Source organism: Lactuca saligna, chromosome 5, assembly GCF_052625555.1.
Source record: "Lactuca saligna cultivar CGN05327 chromosome 5, ASM5262555v1, whole genome shotgun sequence".
In the NCBI taxonomy this organism is placed as follows: Eukaryota; Viridiplantae; Streptophyta; class Magnoliopsida; order Asterales; family Asteraceae; genus Lactuca; species Lactuca saligna.
This window is the reverse complement of record NC_136421.1, coordinates 62,103,156-62,125,421: the sequence shown is the minus strand read 5'-3', so window position 1 is coordinate 62,125,421 and position 22,266 is coordinate 62,103,156. Positions and strand designations below refer to the sequence as shown.

Sequence of the window (22,266 nt, the reverse complement as noted above, 5' to 3'; positions counted from 1 at the left end):
CCAAGGCTTAAAGGTCTCGACTTTATGGGTATAGACACATAAACAGAGCCGGATCTAGAAGTTGGAGTAATAGCTTAACCGATTAAGACCAGAAATGATGTATGCTAAAGTTTGATGGTTACGCTGGGCGTAACTCCCAATACGCGCAGTGTACTAGGTGGAGACCTCGATCCATGGGTTGGCGATGTACGCCCCACGTACATCAAGCAGTACGTCCCGCGTACTTACAAAGTTGACTTTTGTTGACTTTTAGGGTTTTGGTCAACATGAAGACTTTGGGTCAAGGAAGGGTAAAATGGTCTTTTACCCTCTGAGGAATGATGATAAGGGGTAAAGTTTAGTTGTGGAAGTCTTTGATTATTAAAATGATATTTTTATGATTAGGCGAGGTAGAGTCGTCGTTGGGAATTAGATATAGTGAGTACACGAGATCTTAGACTTTCCACGAGGTGAGTTTTCTCACTATACTGTACCCGGAAGGATTTTATTGTGTGACCGGAAGGTCGGATATGTTAAGAGTTATATGCATTGGATGTGATAACTTAATCGTTTATATGTGCCATGTATGATATGCTTTATATGGGCCGGAAGGCATTATGTTGTGGGTCGGAAGGCGTATATGTTATGAGCCGGAAGGCATTGTGATGTGGACCGTAAGGTTGACGCAGGTAGGACTGGAAGGTTTACCTAGTCGGGACGGAAGTCCTCTGAGACACATGGACCGGAAGGTCAGGGCCTGGAAAGGCGTATGTGCATAAATTGTATTTTGGGGAACTCACTAAGCGTTTATGCTTACAGTTGTTGGGTTATGTGTTTCAGGTACTAGCGAGGACCGTGGGAAGGCGCCGGCGTGATTGTACACACTGACGGAGAAACTATTTTTATGATCGTAGGATGTATTTTATTATGATAACATTGTTCACGTTTGAATTTGGAATGTTAAACGATGGTTTTTGATGTTTGCAAAAATGAAAATTTTGTTTTAAAATTTACGTTGTTACACAATGAAAGTATATTGATTAGTATAGGTGAGTTGCTAAATAACTTGGAAGGAATGGTGGGACCCATGATGGCAAGAAACTAAGAATGGACAAGTTATGTCCATAAGAGTTTGAATTTGTCTTAAACATTATCTTATGATTCTGGTTATGACAAATTCACATGGATAGGAACACATACACCATCAAAATCTAATTTTCATAAGGTTTCTCCCCTTCATGAAAATGATTGTTAGGAAACACTTTCACTAGGAAGACACACGTGTTAGTTATCTAAGGCAAGGTGTATGAGTTTGAGAAGCTTAAGGCTTATCAAAGCATATCGTATTAGAAATATGAACTTTGGAAATCAATAAGTATTGATTTCTAGAAGTCTAGTTGTTTTCTGAATACATGTCAAAGCTAGTGGGAGCATAAATGATATGCTGGTATGGATATAATTATCATGTTAGTGGGAGCATGATTATTATTTTAAGTGTTGCAAGTTAGCAATATTAATTATAGAAAACAAAATGTTTCACTATGCAAAGTTGTAAGGGTTGAAAAAATTATTTTGCTATAATTAAAGAAGAGAATATTATACTTCCTTTCAAAATCTAAAAGATTGGATCGATAAATGTTAATCAAATTTAGTCAAAGGACATATATTGATGTTTTGTTGAAAAATATTCAACATAAAGGAATTCTATATATGGAATTATTATAGCAAGAAACTGGTAAAGTATCATGTTTTTCATTATGAATTGGGTCCCATACGCTTCGGGTATAGGATCGATTGCATATGTTGTAATATTCGAACGTTCTAAAATTTTCAAATGCCTAGGAAATTAACAGTGAAAATGACTAGAACCGGATTTGACTAAATTAATTAAACATCTGTTAAGGACAATCTAGGGTTCGCCAAGGATTAGTCCTTGTGGATAGTTGGAAGTATAGTAATGGATGGACCATATTGACATTATTATGAATAGATAAGGCTCTATTTAAAATTAGTTGTCATATGGAAAATATGGAAATGTTTACATATTGGGAGTTGGATATCAATAATATATGTCTAGATTAGAAACTTTTAAGTAAGAAGGATGTTCAAATTAATGTACCTTGAATGTGAGACTTCGTATCTATGGAATTGCCTTGTAAGAATCTCCAATAAAGCACTTTGTAATTTCATTGGCAAAGTCTTTGTGATTTTGGTGCTATGACATTACAGAGGATCATTGCATAAAATGTTAGAATCTAACATATTCTAATAATGGTAAGAATTTGGTATTCTTACACTAATGATAAGGATTAAGAGTTGTGAAATGAGTATCATTGAAAATTTGTTCAAATTATCTATTTCACAAAGTAAGGACCATAGGTAAACATAGTGTTCATGCTTAGAGCATGGGACAACTATTATTATAACTCAAGTAATAAGTTGATTATCCAAAACATTATACAATGAATAATGTGTAATCAACATGGTGACTAAATAAAAGGAACTTTATTTATACTCAAAAGTTTGGGGCCATATTGGATTTAATTATTATTGTGTTTCACATTGCATGTTTTGATTTCCCAAATAATAAGATTATTCAAACAATCCATAGTCGATCATACTTTGGAAGTACGTATGAAAGAAGACTGTCATGAATCCATCTGTAGATTGTCTAAAGTGTTTTAGACATAGCACAAGTTTGCTGCAGAGTTCATGAGTGCTTCTATAAGATTAGAGGATCGAATTAAACCAACGCTCACTTGGATCACTACATGGATTTTATCACGAGTGATTGGTGAAACGATAATATATTATACTCTTCAAACCGAGATGTGTGAGTTGTATTCTGCAAGTCGGTTGCACATTGATAATATGTAAACGCACCAGTAACTTTGTGTTATAAAACATATTCTTGTGTGCGATTTGATGAGTAGGTACAAGCTAGCATTTGAGTCGAAGTTTATCCGTTCCTTTTACCCAAAGTGGGATAAAAGCAATATCTATAGGCCCCTCGATGATTTAGTGATGACACCCTAAGCGCTTGGCCCGATCGAGACTAAGTTGATGTGTTCAATTGTAGTCTATTGTTAGTCATCATAAATCGGAAATCGTGAAATAGAACATAGTTAGATAGAATGATTAAAATCCATATCTCGTGTCTATACGATATCTAGAATGGAGGAATATATGATCTCTTATCTAAAGCACGCGTTACTGATAAGATCAGAGTTGACAGCGGTTTTTGAAAGTTATGATTGTTGATCAGGTTCTAAACTCGTAGTTGAAATAGTTATTAGACTTATCCAAGTGGGAGACTGTTGGATTAGGTGTCTAAGCCCATAACTATTTTGGTATGTACTTAACCCGATTATGAGCATGGTCCTTTTGGGTTGCCTTCCCCGTAGCAACTGATATGATGAACTAAGGAGAAAGAGGATTAATTATGATCTATTAATATATTACAAGAATAATATATTAAAGGAGAAATCATATTGTTTAATAATATTAGTCAAGAATTGATTAAGAATTAGTTTTGTGGCTAAAAGAGATTAATTAAATAAAGGGGATTGATATTGCAATTATATGACAGTTGCAATTAGGCTATGGATTCCTAATGGAAAGGGGATTGGACGAAATCTATGGGAAGCCTATATCGATTCCGTCCAAGGTATTTCTAGACGGACTCCATGAGTTGCTTAAGGCCTAAGCAGAGAATTAGAGTTTCACCTGAAACTCTTGAAGCCCACACAAGTATAAAAGGACCCCTAGGGCTCCCAAAAACGTGGCTAAGCATTCTTTAGTAGATCTTGGATGTTTTTGGTGCTCCTCCTTCTCCTAAGTTATCTTGTTGCTCATGGTGTTTGTGACTCCATTAGAGATGCAACATTTGAGGCACTAATCTTTCAAGAGTCAAGATCAAGGAGATTTGTGATTGTTATTGCTACATAACAATCAAGGTAAGATTTAAACCCTTTTATTATGATAATATCGATTATTATATGCTAGATCTAGGGTTTATGAGCTTTGGATGATTTTTGCATTTTCATTAGACAAACTATATCTAAAGCTTTAGGGTTTGCATGCACACCATAGGATTGATGTTTTGCTCAAAACCCATCAGAAAGAACCCATTATCACCAGGCATTGGATAACTGACATGGATTGTGCCTAGATGACAAGCTTCCGCCCACAAGGGTTGAAGGAAAGGTTTACTGTAGGATATATGAGGTAGCTAGCTCATGATTAGTAGGAGGAATTTGATTATGCTAGGGAGCACCAGCTATTGAGGCTATGACCTCGCCAGATTTTGTGAGTAGATTTCAAGGAGAGTTTGCAACGGCTGTCGAGGTGAAACAACTGGCGAGGAAGTATGCAGACTTGTGCCAGATGTATGAGAGTATGATCACCGCTATGTTTTGGTGGAGATCATTACTGGTTCCACAGTATGCTGCAGATGATGAGATGAAGAAGACTCGATACCATGACATGTTGAGAGCAGATATTCAGGAGATTTTTTAGCTTTTCAGCTTGTCGGACATTGGAGTATATGATAGCCAAACCCTAAGAGTAGGAGATTGACTTGGAGCACCTCGAAAAGAGGAAGGAAGACAAGGTGCACACAACATTGGGCCAGGAAAAAAGGCCCAAGACTACTGATTCACACCTTAGAGGCCAACAGGGTTGAAGCCGTTGTCAAAAGTGTGGCAATCCGCACAGTGAGGAATGTTGAGCAGTGGGATCGGGTTGTGTTAGATGCGAACAGACTAGTTATATAAGTAGATATTCTCCTTATGGAGCACCAGTTTTCTTCTATTGCAACCAGTTAGGCCATAAGAAGGAAAATTGTTAGAGATTAGCGGGAGGACCCGTGGCGGTTCCTACAGCACTCACCTTGAGTATCACAGATAACCGCTAGGTCAAGTCATGGACACCGGTGGTGAAGAGCATGGCATTCTAGTTGGCAGCTGAGGAGGTGAGAGCAAAACCTAATATGGTTACTGGTATGTCTCTTTTGTTCGATTAGTGTCTAAGTCCATAACAATTTTGTATGTACTTGACCCGATTATAAGCATGGTCCTTTTCGGTTGCCTTCACTTTAGCAATATGTAGGATGAATTAAGGAGAGAAAGGTTTAATTATGATTTATTAATATATTATGCGAATAATATATTAAAGGAGAAATCATATTGTTTAATTAATATTAGTCAAGAATTAATTGATAATTAATTTTATGGCTAAAAGAGATTAACTAAATATAGGGGACTACACTGCAATTATTGGATAATTGAGTTATTGGGCTAACGAATCCTAAAGGAACAAGGGGTGAACGAAATTATGATGGGATCCCATCATATTTTCGCCCATGGCCTTGTCCAGAAGGTTCCATGGGTTGCTCAGAGTTTAAGTTGTCCATTAGGGTTTTGACTGAAACCCTAACAGCCCACACATGTATATAAAGGACCCCTTAGGCCCCAAAAACGTGTGTAACTGAATCCTTAGGGTTTCTAGATGGTTTTGGGTGCCTCCTCTCTTCTCCTTCTTCATCTAGTTGCTTAGTGGTGTTTGTGACTCCATTAAAGGTGCATCACTTGAGGTACTAAGCTTTTTGAAGCCAATCAAAGCAAGGAATTGATTGTTATTGCAATATAACAATCAAAGGAAATGACTAAACCCTTATTTCAGTTATTTTATGATAGATCTAGGTTTTATAGCTTTGGATATTCAATTGCATGTTCTTCAGACAAACTAGATCCAAAAGCTATTAGGGTTTGCATATACACCATAGGAATGATGTGTTGCTCAAAACCCATCAATGGTACCAGAGCCTAGGGTTGTTTGTTTGATTTATTTGATGCTTTGGTTGATTATTCACGCTTAAAATCGAAATTTTTTGGGTTGTGGCGGCTAGACTCGCCGAGTCCATGGCTGAACTCGCTGAGTCCATTGTGAACTCGACGAGTCCTAGCTTGACTCAACGAGTCGGAGTCGCAGATGGAGCAGATTTCGGGATTTTGACCTGTTTTGGCTATAGATAATTACTTAAAACGTTTTATATTAAGAAAATCTGATTTTTATCAATATATGGAGTTTATACTTGCCAAAATTGAAGATAATTGTCAAATTTAGATAATATTTTTTTTTATTAGATCAATATTGATTAATTGTAATTTAGATTTGAATTATCTTGTGATAAAGTTTCAAATTGCACCCTTTAGGTTTTATAGTTTTTTTAATTTCAATTTTAAAGTTTTGTTTTTGAAATTCAATTAAGTTTAAACCTAATGTTTTGAAATTTTTCAAAACTTGCCCTCAAGTTTTGGAATTTAAAAGTTGATTAAAAGTTTAATTTTGAAATGTTAAATTCTAAAACCCTAGTAATTTGAAAAGTTCAAATCACACCCTTATGGTGTTATTAATTAATTAAAGTGTATAATTAAAAGAGATTTAATAAACTCATAAAGTTTTGGTTTACATTTAATTAAATTAAAAGTATAATTTACTAAATTGAACCACCTAGTATTTTAAAAGTGTAAAATACACCCTCTACTATATATAACATTAAAAGTCTAATATTATACATATGTATGAGTAAACGGTCAATCTTACCATTAGTAGGCCTCATTCACGAAGCCGGTCTATAAGGGGTCTTTAAGGAAATTGCCTATAAAATGGCGATTGAATGGGTATCCACTCTTACCCACCGCACTCTTGACTAGTGGAGGGTTGTTAGCCGAACGGGTAGGATAGGGCAGAAACCTTCCATTATAAGTATAATGATGTACAAAGTAATTAAATGCTTTTAAAAATTCCAAAATCATAGTTACTTTAGAAAAAATGTGAAATTGTATGCTAATCCATGGAATTACACTTCCTACCCTTGTCAAACGTTAGTGGAGCGTGTGTGGTTAACCGGCACATTAATTTGGGGATGACATTGGTAGCGAAGGGTGGCTCGATGATTATCATAGATCAATGGAGCGTGTGTGGTTAACCGGCACATTGATTAGGTGCTAGTAGCATTGAGCGCACCACGTGATTCATGTGGTTATTCAAACCTTATTTGTGATCCTCGGCATCCCAGCCACAAATAGAAGGGCATAATCGAGATTAAACATGCCATTGAAAAGTTCAATGAATCTCAAAAGATCTAGGAGTTTCAATTCATTTAAAACATAGATTACCTTTTCGTTTTTCATGGTGGAAATTGGTAAATCATCATTTACCTACCTTCAAATATTATGCAACTAGATTACGACATCCCTCTTCTAGGTTGTAGAGTATTGTGTTGGATCCTAGCTTGATGTTTTATTTGGGTGTTACATCAAGAATTCTAATCAACTTAACTTGAATTTTCTCCAGTTTTGTAGATGTCTAGTTCTGACAATCATGGTCTTCCCAAATCCCATGAAACAAGCTTTCCAAATGAAGATAATGTTCCATTATAAGATCAAGGAACAAGAGATCATGATTCACTTCCTCCACCTCCTCTAATTGTTCTCCCTACCCCACAAGTTCAAAGGCTTGAAAAGTTCAAGCTCACTCAATCCTATTGGCAATTAAGCATGAAGATGGAAAGTCTGTGTGTCCACACGTCTTAGAGATGAAGTCGCACAATGATAGGTTAAGGATGTTGGGTGTCGATATCTCATAAATATTGACTGTTGACTGGGTTCTTCAGTCACTTCCTGAATCATATAGTGAGTTCGTTAGAGAGTAATATATGATGGATCACGACATGACCCTCATTGATCTCACCTATTTGCTTATAGCTGCTGAATCAGCAATGATTTGGCGTGCTGGTCAAGCAAATTTGTCTGGTGAATCAAACTCCCAAACTTCCATGGACATTGGCAACATTGGAAGTCCAAAAAGAACTAAGTCTATGATTGTCTGATATGTTGTGCCAAAGGAGTGCATTGTCTTTTATTTCCAAGAGAAGGGGCATTGGAGACGAAGCTTCCCAAACTACCTGAGAGATCTAAGAGATGGGAGAGTCAAGATGTATGGCCATATAGGATTAAGTATTATTGTTGTGTTTCAGTTTTCATGTTTTGACTTCCAGAATAACTGGGTTAGTCGAACCTCCATATTCAGTCATACGTTGGAACTAAGTATGAAGGAAGACTGTTATGAAGAGTCTGTAGATTATCTGAAGAGTTTAGACAAAGCACAAGTTTGCTGCAGGATTCATGAGTTCTTTGATAAGATTAGAGTATTGGATTAAACCCATGCTCACTTGGATCACTTCATGGATTTATCACGAGTGATCAGTGAGACGATAATATTGTGTATTCTTGAAACCTAGACGTGTGAGTTGTTATTTGTTGGTCGGTTGCTCATTGATAACAAGTGAACGCGCCAGTAACTTGGTGTTATAAAACTTATTGTTGTGTGTGATTCAGTCAATGAATGCAAGCAAGCGTATGAGTCAAATTTTATCCATTCCTTTTACCCAATGTGCGATAAAAGCGATATATGTGAGCCCCTCGATGATTTAGTGATGACACCTAAGTGCTTGGCCAAGACGGGACTAAGTTGATGTGTTCAATTGGAGTCTGTTGTTAGTCGTCATAAATCGGAAGTCGGGAAACAGTACAGAGAGAATGATTAAAATTCACATCTTATGTCTATACGATATCTTGAGAATGGAGGAATATATAATCCCTTATCTAAAGGATGCGCGAATCTGATAAGATCAGAGTTGACAGCAGCTTTTGAAAGCTACGATTGCTGATCAGGTTCTGAAGTCATACGGAAAATAGTTATTAGACTTATCCAACTGGGAGACTTTTGGATTAGTGTCTAAGTCCATAACTATTTTGGTACGTACTTGACCCGATTATGAGCATGGTCCTTTTCGGTTGCCTTCACCATAGCAATATGTAGAATGAATTAAGGAGAGAAAGGTTTAATTATGATTTATTAATATACTATGAGAATAATATATTAAAGGAGAAATCATATTGTTTAAGTAATATTACTCAATAATTAATTGATAATTAATTTTATGGCTAAAAGAGAATAATTAAATATAGGCGACTAGACTACAATTATTGGATAATTGAGTTATTGGGCTAAGGAATTCTAAAGGAACAAGGGGTGAACGAAATTATGATGGGAGCCCATCATATTTTCGTCCATGGCCTTATCCAGAAGGTTCCATGGGCTGCTTAGAGTTTAAGCTGTCCATTAGGGTTTTGACAGAAACCCTAGCAGCCCACACATGTATATAAAGGACCCCTTAGGCCCCAAAAACGTGTGTAACTGAATCCTTAGGGTTTCTAGATGGTTTTGGGTGCCTCCTCTCTTCTCCTTCTTCATCTAGTTGCTTAGTGGTGTTTATGACTCCATAGAGGTGCAACACTTGAGGTATTTAGCTTTTTGAAGCCAATCAAAGCAAGGAATTGATTGTTATTGCAATATAACAATCAAAGGTAATTACTAAACCCTTATATCAGTTCTTTTATGATAGATCTAGGGTTTATAGCTTTGGATATTCAATTGCATGTTCATTAGAGAAACTAGATCCAAAAGCTATTAGGGTTTGCATGTACACCATAGGAATGATGTATTGCACAAACCCCATCATCTTTACCTGATCCTTTACTTCTTTTTTTGTTTATGCTTATATTTTTCAGATCATGTATACGGACTTTCCTAGTCAGTGGTATGAATGCTCATGTATTGTTCGATTCGAGTGCAACCTAATCTTTTGTGTCCCTTGCGCTTAGCAAGAAGTTTAGTAATGCACCTGGGATTTTGGATTATCCTTTTGAGGTAGAGGCTGTGGATAATCGTTTACTAAGTGCTTCAAGGGTTCATCGAGGATGTGTTCTGAATATGTTCAACAATAGATATTCTATTGATTTGGTTATGATTCCTCTGTGAGGGTCGAAGGTTATTGTGGAGATGGATTGGTTGGGTCCCAATAGGGCTATGCTTGATTGCGAACACTAGTTAATGAGAGTTTGAGCCTATAGTGTGGGATAATGTTTATTTGGCATGAGGGCGCTCAGCGTGGACTGACTCTCTGTTCGGCTGAGAGGGCTAGGAGATATCTTCAGCAGGGTTGTTTTGGAATTTTATTCTATGTGGAGAATACTCAAGGATATTCTCGGGTCATGTGTTCTAGATTTTGGCGATAGTTGGGATATTTATCTTCCAATAGTCGAGTTCTCCTACAACAATAGCTATTATGCCACTATATATCGACCACATTTCGAGATATTATACGGAAGGAAGTATTGGACACTGGTTTGTTAGGGGACGTCGCACATCGGATTATGGGGAGTATTGAGGTAGTACTCAAGACCACTTAGTTGATTCAGTAGGTGACAGGCCGACTACAGACCGCACAGAGTCGCCAGAAGAGTTACGCTAACCAGCGATGATCGGACCTCGAGTTCCAAGTGGAGGATTATATGTGTTTGAAGGTGTCACCTTAGAAATGTCTCATCTGATTCCAAAAGCGGGGCACATTGAGCCCCCCATATATAGGTCCCATCAGGATTATTGCCAAGGTGTGCAGGGTTACATATCGATTGGATCTGCGTGGTGAGCTCATCCTGATCCACAACACCTTCCACGTCTCTCAGTTGCGGAAGTTTCTAGCGAATGAGTCTACAGTGGTTCCTTTGGATGATATTTTGGTCTATGAGTGCCTAGACTATGTTGAAAGATCGATCATGATCCTTTATAGGAAGACGAAGACCTTGCGCAACAAGGTGGTGGGCTTAATCAACAAGGATCGGAGTTTTCACAACAAGGTGCGATAATTCGAAGTTGTAACAGTCATTCCTTAGGTATATATCTTTACGGTTTTTAAACTTTATATTTTTTGGAATAAAGGTTCTACATGGGGCATAAATGGTGATTACACAGGGCATAATTCATTAAATCCATGTGGGGGCTTTATGCCTTACGTAGGGCGTAACTGTTGTTACGCTTGGTACAAACCCGAATTATCTATGTTTTGAGCCTTATTTAAGGACTCTAACCCTTGAGGCTCTTCTTATCTTCATCCTCCAACCTCTTTGACACCGAAATCAAAACCCTAATCCTTTTGAGCTAAATTTGAGCCTCTTGTGTGTTTTGTGGTACTTTTCAAGAAGGAGAAGCCCATCTTTGAAGCTTGGTGAAGTTTAAGCTTGTAGATCTAGAGTCTTCTTTCCATATACTAACTCCAGAAATTATAAATCCTTCGCCTTGATGATTCATTGAGTACATCTTGTTGGTTTCTTCTTTTTCATGCTTATTGTCCCATGATTTTGGTTCTTATGAGTATAAGCTACTCCAGACCTTACGCTTTCCATTTTTGGATGTTTCTGAGGTTGTTAGGCCATAAAAATGAGAGGTTGGGCACTATCATCCATCCAGGCATGAACCATTGAGCTTTTAAGTTGTTTTTGGACTTAGGGTTTGGTTTTGCTCCCTTTTGGGCCATGGAAAGGAATAAAGCTTGTGGCTTTATCATTTAATACATCCTTTAGGTCCAGATTTGAGAGTTGGACGTTTGCTCTTAAGGTATTAGGGTCTTAATATGAAAATTAGCAACCAACATGATTATACAGGGCATAATCCTAACTATGCAGCGCGTAGCCTAGTTTTCCCCTGTGTTTTCCTTCAGAAGGCTCTACACAGTACATATAGAAAGAGTAACCATGGTGTAACGCCTATATATGGACTTTATAGTCAAAATGGATTTTAGGTAATTTTACCCATGTAGGTCAATCTGGAACCAAGGCTTTAGATTGGGGTTGTTAAATAACTCTAATTAGGGTATTATGATATGTTGTTTAGTGCGAGGGACTCCCAGTCTAGGCAGATCAGGTGTGTGATTTTTTTGTTTGACTTCAGATTGAGGTGAGTCTTCTCACTGTACTCATGGGTCGAAGTCACTAATGTCAGCCCACTAGATTATGTTGTGTAGAGTGCTAATTGTCTTTGTGACTTTTTCATATATGTTTGAATTGAATTATACCCCATGGATAGGACCCAATGATATGTATTGGGTTGAAATATAACATAGGGCGGCGCCCACTGATATGTATTTGGTTGAAATATACACCATGGCGGGGTCCATTGATATGTATTGGGTTGAAACATACCCGGGGTTGCGCCAACTATTTGTATGATATGTGGTATTTTAGGGAATTCACTAAGCTTTGTGCTTACAATTTTATGGTTTAATGTTTTCAGGTACTTCTAGTTCGAAAGGGAAGGGTCTGGCATGATCGCACAACACCCACCAGTTTTCCTCATTCTATGATAGTTTTGTATTCTAATGACTATTTGATATATTTTATACTTTGAACAGGTGTAACAATAGTTAAGCCTTCCTTAGGGCATAAAACCCCCACATGGGATTAACGAATTATGCCCTACGTAATCACCATCTATGCCCCACGTAGAACCTTTATTCCCAAAAATGTAAACTTTAAAAAACATAAATAAATGTACCTTAGGAATGGGTTTTTTATATTCTTAATCACAATATGGGGCCCTATAGAATTGAGGGCTCTCAGCCTTAACTTAGAAATTTACAAGGTTGAGCCGGCCAGTTAATCATAATAGAAATTGATGAATGGTAACAAATAATTATTGCACTTCATAAAATCTGTTATAATCATTATTTTCCAATAATCTCCGTATTTCCTTCTCATTGAGAATATATACTCAAAATACAAATGGGCTAGACACATAAATAAAGACCAATAGAAATATACGGCTAACATCCCCCGACAGTCGGAATGGGAGATCAAGAGCGAACGTTCAGACTGGACCTGAAGTCAAGAAATAAAGACGAGGGAAGACCTTTGGTGAAGATATTTGCATATTGAGATTAAGAGGGCATGTGAAGGACCCGAACTTGACCCAAAGCAACCTGATCCCGAAAAAAATGTAGGTCAATCTCGATGTGTTTGGTGCACTGATGTTGTACCGGGTTAATAGATAGTTAAATAGCGTTGACATTATCACAGTAGACGATAGTAGTTGTAAGAGGCAGATACTGTAACTCTCGAAGCAAGTTGCGAAGCCAACTCGTCTCAACAATAGCGTTCACAACCCCGCGGTATTCTGCTTCTTCACTAGAACGAGAGATGGTACATTGTCTCTTTCACAACCAAGAAAGAAGGTTGTAACCGAGAAACACACAATAGCCAAAAGTGGACCTCCTAGTAAATGGACACTCAGCCCAATCTGCATAAGAATAGGCGATTACACCTTGCAATGGAGAGGTATATAACTATAATCCACGATTAATGGTGTCTCGAATGTAACAAAGAATACGCTTGAGGGCCAAAAAGTGTGGCTCCCGAGGGTCATGCATGTATAAACAAACTTGTTGAACAGCATGTGATATGTTTGGGTGGGTGAATGTCAGGTACTGGAGAGCACTAGCAAGGCTGCGATAAAGTGTCGGATTAGACACAGGTTGACTGGTACCATCAAACTTAGTTGCGGTGTTAGCAGGTGTGTGGGCTGGTTTGCAGTTGAACATCTTTACCTGATCAAGAATCTCAAAGGAATATTTCTGTTGCGAAAGGAACATTCCATGTTCGTCTCTAGTAACTTCTATTCAAAGAAAGTAGTTTAGAGAACCGAGATCGGTCATAGTGAATTCCGACTGAAGTTCAGAAATGACCTGCTGAAGGAGACTCATGGAAGAAGCAATCAACACAATGTCATCAACATAAAAGTAGATATGCAAGGTGATCACCCTTTCTGTAGATAAATAGTGACGATTCTGACTTGTTGTTGATGAAATGGAATCGGGTGATAAACTAAGCAAAGCGATGATACCAATCCCGTGGGGCCTGTCTAAGACCACAAAGAGACCGTTGGAGGAGACATATGTGATTAGGAGTTAAAGAATCACGGAACCCGGGGGTTGATGCATGTATACAGTCTCCTAAAGATGCCCATGAAGAAAATGATCTTCACATCCAACTGATGAACGGGACAATGGTGAGATATAGCCAGACTAACAACAGTCTGAATGGTGGCCTGTTTAACAACCGGACTAAAAGTCTCTTCACAATCAATACCAGGGTGCTAACCATGCCCATTAGAAACCAATCGTACCTTGTAGCGAGCAAGAGATCCATCTGCATTAAGTTTCTTTTGAACAACCAAATACAATTAACAACATTAGCATTGGGAGGCCGAGGTACAAGTACCCAAGTTCCGCTAGTAATAAGTGCATTGTATTCATCTTTGTCGCACCCCCAAACCTGGATGCCGGAAACGTTCGAGGTGGATGATGTCATGTACTGTATCACAACAATTGTATAATAGTAATCAAAGCAACAACAACCATTTTATTGATAATATATAATTTACATTGTGTTCAAAACATTGCCCGATTTACATTAAAACTATAGCAAAAGACAAGACGTAATACTACTATGTTTCATCTTCGCAATGCCTGAGAGGGTAACTGTCTACTAACTTTCCTGAGAATACAAGTGGTTTGAAAAAGTGTCAACATTAAAGTTGGTGTGTTCATAAGAGTTTTTGCTATAGAAAGTATATTCTTTATTCTTTGGAAAAGTTCGTTTGTTCTTCCAAAAAATCCTATATTTTCTTAGTAAGAAATGTGACCATACTAGTTCCTTCTATGATTACTTAGTTTATACTAGTTATATATAAACTAATATCAAATGGATAGTTGAATGTGTGGATCTGCCCTAAGCCCACAACCAAACAAGGAACAGTAAATAAGGCAGAAATTACATATTCCACTGCCTATCGGATATTATTTATATATAACTCGGATGTATAAACTAAGGAACTATAGAATTAACAATTGTGGGTCCTTTATGTTATACTAATTTGTAAATAAGTGTTGAACCATTTGTAAATATGTTCCTAGTTGCACTTGCTCTATTGTAAAACATTGTTTTCAGTCAATAATCGCATTTATTTTCAGAAAGTTGAATTGTAAACTGTTTACTTTTTAATAATGATGTTTATCCTAGAAATCCTAAATTTCCCGTAAAACTGAATTGTAGTCTTAAACATTCCAAGACGGAAAAGTACAAGTATAATTACCATACTTAGTTTTGATGATACCTAGTTTTATTTATAAATAAAACTAGCTGAAGATGTGTTTACCCTGTAAACTAGATGCGATGTTAATACCCTCCTATGATCATTTAGTACATACGAGTTGAATATAATCGAGGTCAAATAGACAGTCGAATGAGTGAATCTGCCCTAAGCCCACAACCAAACAAGGAACAGGAAGTAAGGCGGAAATCACACATTCCACTATCTACTGGACATTAATTTTATATAACCTTGATGTATATGCTAAGTAATCACAAAACTAATACCCTTTAAGACTGTTTAAAAAAGTATATTACTACGTAAATATGTCGCTGTTTTCTCCTTGTGAGTTCTTATAACCATACTGATATGACTAATAGCCTACACGACGTTCTTCAAGCGTCAGAAAGTTATGACATTCGTCGCCACAGGCCTACCGGCCTAGCTGTTCCAAGCAGCTCAGGTGCGGGATTTTCAATCCCGTATAGATATATACACAAACTCACGTTCTCCATACAAGAGACTTTGGTTATAAGTTAAGACTTTAATGGGTACTTAGATAAGTACGAAAAGGTGTCTCATAAATTGCTTCAACGAATTTACTAGTAATAAAGCGAAAAACCTTTTCGTAATTAACATATAACTTTTGTAAAATAACTCCTTTGTTCCATAAACCATACCTATTATAGTTTATAAATTTATTTCTGTGTTATAATCTGAGCTTTGTAAAATAGTTTCATACGTTCCATAAACCATACATATTATAGTATATAAGTTTTTAATTTAATGAATTTCACGTTTAAATACATATTAACGGTAAGAAAACATAATAAGTAAATTATATTTTTAAACAAAATATTTCTTGTGTTTTACTTGTATCCCCCCCCCCCCCCCCTAAAAACATTGAAAAATCTTGGAAAAATATGGGGTTATGAACTCACCTTATGTGTGATCGTGGTTTAGATAATGAGCTAAAATGGTGACTTCGAGCTAGTATGCGGGAAGAATATCGTGTTCCGAGGCGAGTGGTATTAAACACATAATAATGTGTGAATAAATTTGTTTTGATGACACAAGCTTCTCTTAAATACTAAATAATATGAAGAATACTTACAATAGTATCTTAAGTGTGTAGCTTCAAATATTGTTTCCAAGTGAGTTTGGTATTTGATTTCTCGAGAAAGGAAGGAACTATGGCTTGCTATTTGAGAGAGAAAAGAAGATGTTTCTATTTATTGTGTATGTGAAATATGAGAAATGGTTCTAAGTTATGACTTATATGGGAAGTAAAGATAAGAGATGAGGTGATGTTTTCGTTGGTAACATTACCATATCACATTGGGAAGCTGAATATGGATAAGATAACAAGATATTTAAAAGCGGTTTGCGGCCAAAAGGAATGAGTTTACTGTATACATGAAAGAGTTTACGGCCAAAAGGATAGTGTTTACTACCCATTTGACCGAAATCACTCAAATCCTTCACAAAAGAGAGATTTCGGTCTTAATGGACCAAAGAAGAAGGGATTTGGTCCAACATGATTGGGTTTTCAACCCTAATGGGCTTTAGACAATGAGTTGTCAGTCATATGCAAGCCCATTAAGTAGTTTTCGGTTCAATAGTGTTCCAACATTCTCTAACTCGAAATCCTTATGTAATATACAATAACATGAATATAAACTTATTACTTGGACTTGTGTTGACTCCTTTGAGTCCTTGATGGCTTGTTGACTTCATTTGTCTTTCAAAAGTTCATTACAACTTAGCTATCACAAGTGTATACACTTATTAACTTATATAAGCATGCTCTCTTGGTTTTCAAAGTTCCATTGTATTAAGTTTTGTTGTGAATTCATTTATGCTTGGTTAAAATTTAGACTTTTCTTAGATCTAAAATTTTCAGGGTTGTGAGAATCTTTCATGGCATTTAGCCAGTTAGGATCTTGGAATGCTTGAGAATAGGTATGCGGAATAGGAGAGAACGAGTTAATAGTGGATGTATAGAGATTGAGACAGTCAATCGGATTGTGGGTTTAGCGTGGGCATATTTTCGGAGAGTCCGTTCATCGCATATGTGACTAGATGGCGATCAGATATCGGGGCTCCAATATTTTCAAGGAGATCAACGATGCCCTTGATGCGATTGCGGTATTCCATGTTGTGGAGTCTCGAAGTTGTATGTTTCTTAACTCATGATCCAATTCAATGGCCTTGTTCTCTTTATTTTTGTGAAATAGATCCTCTATTGATTTCCAAACACCGGCAGTAGTAGCATCAATGGTGATAATGGATTGAAGAATAGTTTGTGTAATGGAGCCATAAAGCCACTGTTTGATGATGTTGTCAACAGTTACCCATTCCGTATCATCAGGTAATTTCTTGGAGTCATCTAGGTGATAGTAAACATTGTATCCAAGACAATGAGTTTTAAAGACTTCCTTCCAGGCATCATAATTGAGTTGATTCATGTCCAAAAGAAGAGGGGCATACAATTTAATATTAGTGACCCCATAGATTTTATCTATGGGTTGAGTAGTAGAATAACCAAAACCTTTTTCCTTGTCTGAAATGACCATGGTTTAAAGAGTTGGAGAAGAACAAGCAGAGGGTTTGAACGAGAAGAAGGAGAAGGCAATGAAGAAATACGCTTAGATTGGATCGGCTAGGGTTGAGAGTCTGATACCATGCTATAATCGGTATTTTCCCATAATCTCCGTATTGCCTTCTCACTGAAAATATATACTCAAAATACAAATGGGCTGAATACAAATACAAATGGCCTAGACACATAAATGCGTCACTACAAATATATGGCTAACAAAATCAATCAAAAACAATAAGGGAAATCAAATTTAAATGGGATTACCTTTAATTATTTGTTTCCAAATAAGTTTCTCTATTCCTTGTTTTATTAGTTTTGGTTGTCGTTTTTAATTAACAACCTTCCCATTTAGTTAATGTTTTAGTTTAATTAATATTTAGTAACTTTAATTGAATAAAAAAAAATTCCTTGTGTTCGACAATCCAGTCTTATATTTGCTATATTATTACAGCGGCTATGTAAGCTTGCCTAAAGATTATAACCATCCAGTTTTGATAAACCTTATCAGTTTAAATTGATTATAAAAGACACATCAGGCCATGTATAACATATTTATGATTAGATGACAGCCTTCACAGTTTTTTTATATTATATATGGTGAGTGTATGTATGAGATTAAGGGGTTTTTCACGTTTGTAACACTTCTATAATTAGAGCTGTCGATTGTTATCTTCTCAAACATCTAATTAAAACTTAATGTTGTATGTACATCATCATATTTTTAGCTTTTTATTAAATCTATGAATTATTCTTGAGTCCAATACTTATAAGCATAATAACTATATAGTTAAATGTTAATCATACGGTATTTGCTCCACAAATTTGAAACTACAAACAAATATTTATATTGACACTGACATATATTAATTAAACAAAGTCAAATATTTATATTAAGATAATAGTTCAACAAATACAAGGAAAAGTGAAAAAGAAAATTATTTTAAAAGTATCGGAAAGTCAAATTACAAATAAAAAAGGGGGCAGGAGAGACAAACATGCCCAAGGGAACACATTTCAAATTCAGCTTTGTCTTTTTTCTATTTCCTATTGACAGATATAAAGCCTTGTACAATTTCATTTTTTTTTACTCATGCTGTCGTCTTTAATCAATATAAAATAATATATCAAATATGAAAAGTACCCATGTTTGCATTACATATTTCTGTAATCATTTGTAGCTTATTTTAATATAAAAATAATCTTTTTTTTTAAATTACAAAGATCAGCTATTGATTTCATCATATTATAATAGATAATCAAGAAAATGACTTTACTGCTTAATTAAGTAACTAACGTTTCCAATACATTTTTTTATTAACGTGATAGCACATCAACATATTAGTGTGATTATCATTTTAAGACATAATCACATTAAAGTGATGGTCATATGCAATCATATCAATAAAAAAATGTATTGTCCAAACATTTATTATTTCGATGTATGTGGAAAATTCTATTTTCTTAAGAATGATTAAAAGAAGAGGTTGTTTAATAATGTGAATACATTTAAACTAACATAACTATTATTATTATTAAACATTCTTGCTAATTAAATTGTCTTTAATGGTAGTATAAACTTTTTTTATGAGTCTCATTCTGTCAACATATTGTCAGAATGTGTTTTAGATAATCGGTTTTTTGTAAAAATAAGAACAAATGAATAACGATCTGTGAGAACAAGTATGAATGAGAATTAGTAAGAATGAATGATAATAACAATAATTATGCGAGTTTGAACGTATTCACATTATAAAACAATCTTTTCTCTTAGTTAATCTCGCAAAATAACAATATCCACACATATCCGCATAATACATTTTTAATTTGGTTTATTCATGACTACGTATTAAAACTTAGATTAATTTTTATTGTTTTTGTCTCTTTTGCAAGGTATCGGTCCTTCATTTTAGAGATCATCTTGAGATGCATTTGTTTTACTCTCTGAAAGAACGATTATCGAAATTTATCACTTCTTATCACATTCCAATGAAATTCACGAGTCTCTTTTTGCTGTTGTCGTATATAACCTAATAATACAAATTAAAAAACAATGTTATTATTATATATTGTAATCCTTAAAAAGTCAATAACACACGATACAAATAAATTAATTAATTAATTAATAAATCAGGGAGTTAATATTATTAAAAAACATGATCAAAATTATATTGTTGCTCTATACTCTTAAGGCACCACACGAAGGGGGGCCATTTCATATCATTAACCGGTTAATGCATATACCGAAGCAAATCTTTGAGTGGAAAATAGTGGGGCCATCGCATTGCATGCTGGCTTTTTGGAGGGGATTCAATCATCAATATGTTTGTTGTGGGGTCTTGTCCAATTTTAAAACTTTGACCATTGTTCCTTGTATTCATAGCTAATTTGGTAATACTTTTACTTTTCCTTTATTTTGGTTTTTGCTCTTTGTATAAACTAATACTTGAGCATTCATGTTTTTATTTTATAAGAGTATAATATGTATCGGTGTTCAATATAGTCGTTGGCTTATCAAATCATTAGGTTTATATTTATTTTAAACTAATCTTTGTAACATGAAGAATGCCAAGAGAAGATTATATATATTTTATAAAAATAAATTGCAAGTCTCATTTCTAAGCAGTCCTACCAATTGGTTATTCACTTTATTATATGAGTAAATTATTATCTGAAATGGTAAATTTATATTATTATTTAAAACTTTTTTTATTTTATTATTTTAATAATTTTCACATCTAATTAAATAACATTTTCAATGGTTAATCTATTTTAATAGTTTTTTTTTATGAGTTTAACTTAATGATCCACATATAGGAAAATTAAGATCGTCTTAAATGGTAAATTTATGTTATTATTTAAAATTATTGTTATTTTATTATTTTGATAATTTTGAATTTTAATCTAATTGAATGATATTTTCAATGGTTAACCTATTTTATTAGCTTTTTTTATGAGTTTAACTTATTGATTAGATTGTCCCATAAAACCTTTTCGTTTAGTTAGTCATTTTTTAAAAACATCATATTTTAATACTAAACATTTTAAATAAATATTATCACTAGACATTAACAGATAAATGTTTTATAAATGAAAAACTATAATAGAAATGATTAATTAGTTGAAGAAACAAAAAATATTTAAACTACAATATAATTAAAGAGATAAAAATAAAATGACTAAAGAGAAAGATGTTAAATATATAAAACATTATAGTAAAAAGGTATAAAAAGATACTCAAAATGATAATGTGATTAGAATAAGAAATATGATATTTAGACTAAACTTTAAGATTTCGGTTAGTATAATTTTATCTCTTTATCGTTAAGACAAAATTACTAATATTTGTAATGTATAAGAATAATTATATGTATACTATGGAAATGTAAATAATAAATAATGCAATCCGTGCTTGAGTTCTAATTCAAAAGCATAAAAATACTAATATCTGTAACGTATAAGAATAATTATATGTATACTAAGGAAATGTAAATAATAAACAATGCAATTCGTGTTTGAGTTCTAATTCAAAAGTATGAGGATAACGATTTGTTTTTAACAAAAATAAAATAAAATGAGATAAAAACTAAGTAATGTGTGAAATATGAAGCAAAAAGACATCATGACTCACAACACTATGTACTAGAAGCCAAAAGATCCTTCCAAAATCATACAAGCACTATTAAGAAGGTGACCACATGTGTGATAGTGTGTTCCTTGGAGCATATTATACCTTAAGATTCTATATTTACATTCCCGAATAACCAATATAGAAATGTATTGTTTTTTTTTTTGGAAATCGAACTTCCTTAATAAGGGTTTCCGGACCAGTTTTGGGGCACCGACTAATCTCTCGTTGCAAACATGAAGTTTTGCATCATGCCCTGCAGTCACTGCAGACGAACCTTTATGGCCACAAGGGCTGATTGGTGTCAAGATTTGAACATGAGTCAATAGGTTATCCATCATATCTTCCATATATCTTACCAAGTCACCACAACCCAAGTGGTTAGAAAGCACAATTTACTTTCAAGAATTAATGGTCCATTTACTTAGAAGCCTATATATATATATATATATATATATATATATATATATATATATATATATATATATATATATATATATATATATATATATATATATATATATATAGGGCTATGTTATAATGTAGATGAATATTTATTATGCGAACGTGTGTGGACAGTCGTATTCTATGAGAATGACTAAGAAAATAGGTTGTTTGGTAATGTAAATATGTTCAACCTCACATAGTTATCGTCAATTTCATACATTCTCGCTAATTATTATTTATTTTTGTTCTCACACATCATTTTTCACTCATTTTCATTTTGACAGAATACGACCCAATAAACATTCTTATACAAATGAGAGTAGTTTCAAGTATTCTAAGTAATTAATATTCGTATTGCTAAACAAGTTCTTCTCTTAGTAATTCTGATAGCATACAATATCCACACAATAATTAGTTAGAATACTTGAAACTAGCTCTCTCTCTCTCTCTCTTTCTCTCTCTCTCTCTCTATCTCTCTCTCTCTCTCTCTCTCTCTCTCTCTCTCTATATATATATATATATATATATATATATATATATATATATATATATATAGGTTTAG

At 34.7% G+C, this 22,266-nt stretch overlaps 1 protein-coding gene across 1 annotated transcript; it reads right to left on the bottom strand.

The window, feature by feature from the left end:
• Positions 1 to 17,108: 17,108 nt before the first annotated feature.
• LOC145045354 (uncharacterized) lies at positions 17,109 to 17,606 on the bottom strand. The gene has a single exon (XM_078993691.1). It carries the CDS (start codon positions 17,604 to 17,606, stop codon positions 17,109 to 17,111), a length of 498 nt encoding a protein of 165 aa, XP_078849817.1.
• Positions 17,607 to 22,266: the final 4,660 nt, after the last annotated feature.